This window comes from Conger conger, chromosome 11 (genome assembly GCF_963514075.1).
Source record: "Conger conger chromosome 11, fConCon1.1, whole genome shotgun sequence".
Lineage (NCBI taxonomy): Eukaryota > Metazoa > Chordata > Actinopteri > Anguilliformes > Congridae > Conger > Conger conger.
This window is the reverse complement of record NC_083770.1, coordinates 42,482,205-42,487,380: the sequence shown is the minus strand read 5'-3', so window position 1 is coordinate 42,487,380 and position 5,176 is coordinate 42,482,205. Positions and strand designations below refer to the sequence as shown.

The 5,176-nt window shown below is 43.1% G+C and overlaps 1 protein-coding gene across 1 annotated transcript; it reads left to right on the top strand.

The window, feature by feature from the left end:
- Positions 1-770: 770 nt before the first annotated feature.
- On the top strand, positions 771-1,793 carry LOC133139970 (P2Y purinoceptor 2-like). The gene has a single exon (XM_061259461.1). It carries the CDS (start codon positions 771-773, stop codon positions 1,791-1,793), a length of 1,023 nt encoding a protein of 340 aa, XP_061115445.1.
- The last annotated feature ends 3,383 nt before the right edge of the window (positions 1,794-5,176 follow it).

The window sequence follows — 5,176 nt, the reverse complement described above, 5'->3', positions numbered from 1 at the left end:
CTAATCATGTGTTCATGTTACCTTACGTTTCTCGTGCATGTCATTTACTAATTTACTAATACTAGGGCAGGATAGGTTTATTACTAACGATTACTAATTTCCTTGTTAAACTTGTCATCCATCGCACCTGTTTTCCATTCCCTTGCTGCTCTCTAACTAATTGTCTACACCTGTCTACACCTGCATTTATAGCCCAGTCGCACTTCTGTTCATGGTGAAATTGCTTGCCTCTTGTACGTCAAAGCAACTCTTGAGCATTACTGTCATAGATTACACGTTACGATCCAAGCCTGTTTACCGACCATCGATTATTGATTTCTGTTTCGTTGACTGATCGCTTGTTTTTGACCACGTCCTCGCCTACCGTTTTTGTACCTTTGCCTCGCTGTGTGTTTTATGGTTTTGACTTCCGCATCGCCCTCGACTACGACCCTGCCTGCCGTCCGCCTGTACTTCTGCCCCGCTGACAGCTCTCCTGCTACCGGACCTCCCTGCATGTCTACCGACTACAAGTTTACCTCTTCCCTCGGCACTGTGCTTTTTGTTTGTTTATTGTTTGTTTGGCTGGATCTATGTGTATGGACTTTGCTTGTTTTGACTACGCTCCTGGGATTCGTCCCGAATAAAGCCCAACCCCCACGCACCCGTCTCATGTTAATTATGAAAGTAAAAAAAAAAATAATAATAATAATAATAATGAAATATTTCTGTTAACCAAGCCTTTTCTTCATCTGAAATGAATGGCAGGTTAAGGCTCCACCCCCTTGAAGATGTCCAACAGTACAGTTTGCCCTCCCCAGAAGCTGCACCCCTCCCTCCCCTGGCTGATGGTGGTCTTCTACCTGGGCGGCTTCCTGCTCAACGGTCTGAGCTTGTTTCTGTTCCGCTCTCGGGCCATGAAATGGAACTCGGGCGTGGTGCTGCAGTTTAACCTGGCCATAAGCGACATGCTGGTGACCCCGGCCGCCCCACTCATAGTGCTCTACTCCCTGTGGGACGACTGGCCGTTTGGGGTGTTCCTGTGCCAGCTCAAGGTGTTCCTGCTCAGCGTGCACGTGTACGGAGGCATCTGCTTCCTGACGCTCATCAGCATCCACCGCTGTTCCACCGTGGCCCGGCACCGGGGCACCTCCCAGTCTCGCATGGCCAACCCTCAGTACGTCCAGCGGCTGTGCGTGGCCGTGTGGGTGGGGCTTCTGCTCCAGGGCCTGCCCTTCTTTGGGCTGCTGGATACCTGGGTGGACGGCATGGACAACACCACCAAGTGCCTGAACTTCCACCAGCCCAACATGAGGGAGCTGTTCTTCGCCTATAACCTGGCCGTGCTGGTGGTTGGCGTGCTGCTGCCGTTCTGCATTTTCGGGGCCTGCTACGCCTGGCTGGGCATCTTCCTGTCCCGGGTGAAGGCCCAGGGGGCGGACATGAAGGGCCGCGCTGCCAGGGTCATCGCCGCCTGCATGTTCATCTTCACGCTCTGCTACGTACCGCTGCACGTCACGCGCACGGTGGGCGTGACCGTGGCCCTCTTTCACCCTAGCCAGTGTGCGATGCTGAGTCGCGCCGAGGACTGGTACTACGCCAGCTTCACCGTCTCCGCTGCCAACTGCTGCCTGGACCCGCTGCTCTACTGCTTCTCCTCCCGCCGTTTTCGGCAGGCCCTGGGCGAGATGCTGCCCGACGTGAGGAAGGTCAGAATACTGCGGAGCCTCTGCCGGCAGAGCGCAGAGAGGGAGGAGTGCGCCGACAAACCAAACAGCACAGTAGATACAGGAACATCAGATAGGGTTCATTAGAGAGACCTGTATGTTAGGCAGGGATGACAGCAGACTGTCTTTTCTACACTTTACTGAGCTTGCCTGGTGTATTGCGTTGTGCTTTTGTATTGTATTGAACATTATGTTGTCATCTCTGCTTACTCCTCCCTTGGCCTGAACATGCAAACAAAATGACCTCCCCGTAAAAACTTCTAATCAAGATGTTCAGCCATGTTTGAAGTTTCGGATGGCTATAGATAAGAAAGGCGTTGTCCTTTGTGGGCGTGAAAAAAGCAAGATAAATCTATCGACAGAATCATCGCAGTGTTGTATTTAATGCACAACCCGTCGGGTGTAGTGTTTCACAAGAGTATGGAAACACGTGTAAGGAATAAACAATGAGTCCACATAATGAACTCAACCCTGTTAGTTCTAAGCCTTCACCAAAAAGGTCATTCAAACTAAGTGTTACCTAGTCAGTGTATCATAAATGTTTTTTAATCATGTGATGTGGGGATCATGAAAACTCAGCATGCAATTTGTAAATGTATGAAGCTGTTGACAAGAAACTGGTAAATATTTTAAAACAACTACAAATTCACAGATGAAGCTTCACAATGACGGATATACATTATTAATATAAGCGGGAAAATGCAGTATATTATAAAACAGCTTTTATATAGATCAAAGTTTCTGATTTGGAAGTTGTATATAATGTCTATGAATATGTATATAACATCTGCCTTTGAAAAGTATTCTGAATGTCTATTTTTAATTTGTCAAGATATGGCTGTATTTGAGACCTTAGCATTATAAGGTTCTCACTGACATTTGAGACAAATTAATTAGTGTCATAAATATTTTGTGTATTTGGCAATTTGATATGATTTTTCACAGAGCGCTTTTAGGATGTCTGTAATTTGATCGATGAAGAACTGCCCAGCACGTCAGTTTTGTTGTGTAGAATGTGAAAGCTTTGAAGCTCAAAATCCGAACACTACTCAGAACGCAGATAGAACCTGATAATTCCAACTTTATGTATTCTTGTGAATTTTTATAGCTGTGTGCTTATTGCGCAATATTTCCAGTCAGATGTCTAAAAAGCAACATGTCTAAATAGCAGAAGTAAATTGCCATGGTGAGGAACTACTGCATTACAGGATTTTGTAATGGGGCTATTTCTACTGAAAATAAATGAGATCAATGTGAAACAAACACATTATGCAAGCATTAGAAATGTGATTTCTAAAAGTCACGATGGTTTTTTCTAAATAAGGAGCTATAATATTGTACATATTCAATAACATTCAACCTTGTCACACTTTTTTCTGTCACTTCTTAATCAATGTTCTTGGGAAATGTTCTGAAATTAGAAATGTAATTAATTTACTCAATTTCACTTTGAATTGTTGGCTGTCCCTCCAATTCTGTTACAGCGAATTCCATCCTGTTATATGATGCATCTGTGTTATTATTTTTACAATAATAAAAGCTATTAAGGTAATAATGGGCTGGCAGTAAGCATTGTTTTAAGCATATTCTGTTGAGTATAAAAGTTTATTTTATTATTTGTTTTATAAATTGTGTGTCAATGCTGATTTATTTTCAGGCATATTTACAGAAATATCTAGCTGTACTCCAAGTTGTCTGTGGCGAAGCTAAACTCGAACTTTTGGGTGAAAACAATAAAATAAACAATAAAAGGTTGGAAAATAGGTTATTAAGGAGCTGATATTAAGGCTCGTATTATGATGTTAGCATTATTCTTTATTTTTTTACTTCCAAGGGCATGTTCTCCAGAAAATAGTTTTTGGTTGAGTTTCTTATGGAATGTTTCTTGTCGATTTCCCAACCAAGGAACATGACAGTGGCACATTAAGCAAGTTCCTTAAATTGGTTTTTGGTTGAGATTCTTTTCTTGTATAGCTTGATAGTTAGAGTGCAATACTGACCCCTCCTTGCAAAATTGTACTGTCTACTAAACATACTGCCTATCCATTTTACAGTTTTTCTCAGTTGCTTAAGCACAATTCCTGAGATGTGCAGGCTTTCAACTTGCAGGACTTCAGGCAAGTTTATTTCCAATACATTTAGGACTGGACTAGAGCAGCAGAAAGACAACCAAAAACAACCAAAGACAACCAGGCATCTGTATAACTTGAATGTTTTAGTAACCTTCAATCTTCTCAGTATACTGCTATTTTCAGTTACATTGTTTGATCACTCGACACTGGTGATTTAGTACTGAGTTTTAACAAAATGAAATTGAAACAGTAGTCAAATTGAAAGGAACGTTTTGATACTCAACATACAACCAGCAGCTATCAAGCAGCTATCTGAACATAATCTTAAAACATAATCTTGAACCAACTTCCAAACAATGCCTTTCAGGATCTCTCATTGGTGCTACAGATTAGAGGTGGGGCCACACAGATTAGTATTTATTGTGGCTCCTTCTTAAGAGCATGGGTGGAACCGCTGTGTTGTCATTCTGGTTTGAAGGGTAGCCCCTCTGCCTTTGAATTGTTACTATGGTGCTGTTTCTTTTGAAGAGAACACTGAACACTGAGGTTCTTGCACAAGAATGGATCCTGTACATCAGGCTAATTGGCGCCACATCAAGACACCTCTGTCTGGTCTTTGCCGACAAGACAGACTGAGGTTAAAAGGACATTTGTTACAAGTTAACTGATCTAGCACTGAATTGGCCCTGTCATTAAAGCTTAATGCAGAGAGACTCTCTCCCCTGGCAGTTTCACTTTCTTATTCATGGTCTGATCTGCATTTTTGATGAAGAATTTCTGACCGAAGAGAAAAAACTACTCCTGCACATTTTTATTTTCTTGATAGTGTTGATTTTGGCTGTACTTCAATTGCATTTAAAAAAATAATTTCATCCCAAGGTTTGGCTGTGCTGTCAATGGGTCAATTGTAAAGTATGGAATGCTCTGCAGTTTGTGAGAGTTATATATCTTTTTACGTTTTCCTTCTAAAAGTGCCAATGTAAAACTAAGTAAACACATTTGAATTTCCATTTTAAAAGAAAACAGGGGGGCTGGAGGACTGTGCTTGCTTACGTACAGGAAATGTTTCCGTTAAAAAATTATGGAGGGGGAGGGGGGAGCAATTAAAATGTTTCCGTGGTTCTCTGGAGGAGAAATGGGTGGGGGAATTTGGGTCACGCCTCTATCCTTTCCCTGGCCTCTAAACCCCAACCCCCCACAGCCCCATCTCCAAACGCCCACCCCCAACCCTAGGCCCCCAAGGAACACAGTGGAGTGCTTAAATTTAAACGAGCGTCGCTGTGTGCAGACATGCATCTGGTCAGCCCAAAGAACCCCAAACATCAGACTGCCTTTACTCCATTCTCCCTTCTTACTGAGAGAGGTGAGTGGTGAAAGTCTCACCACCTTCTAGCTTCA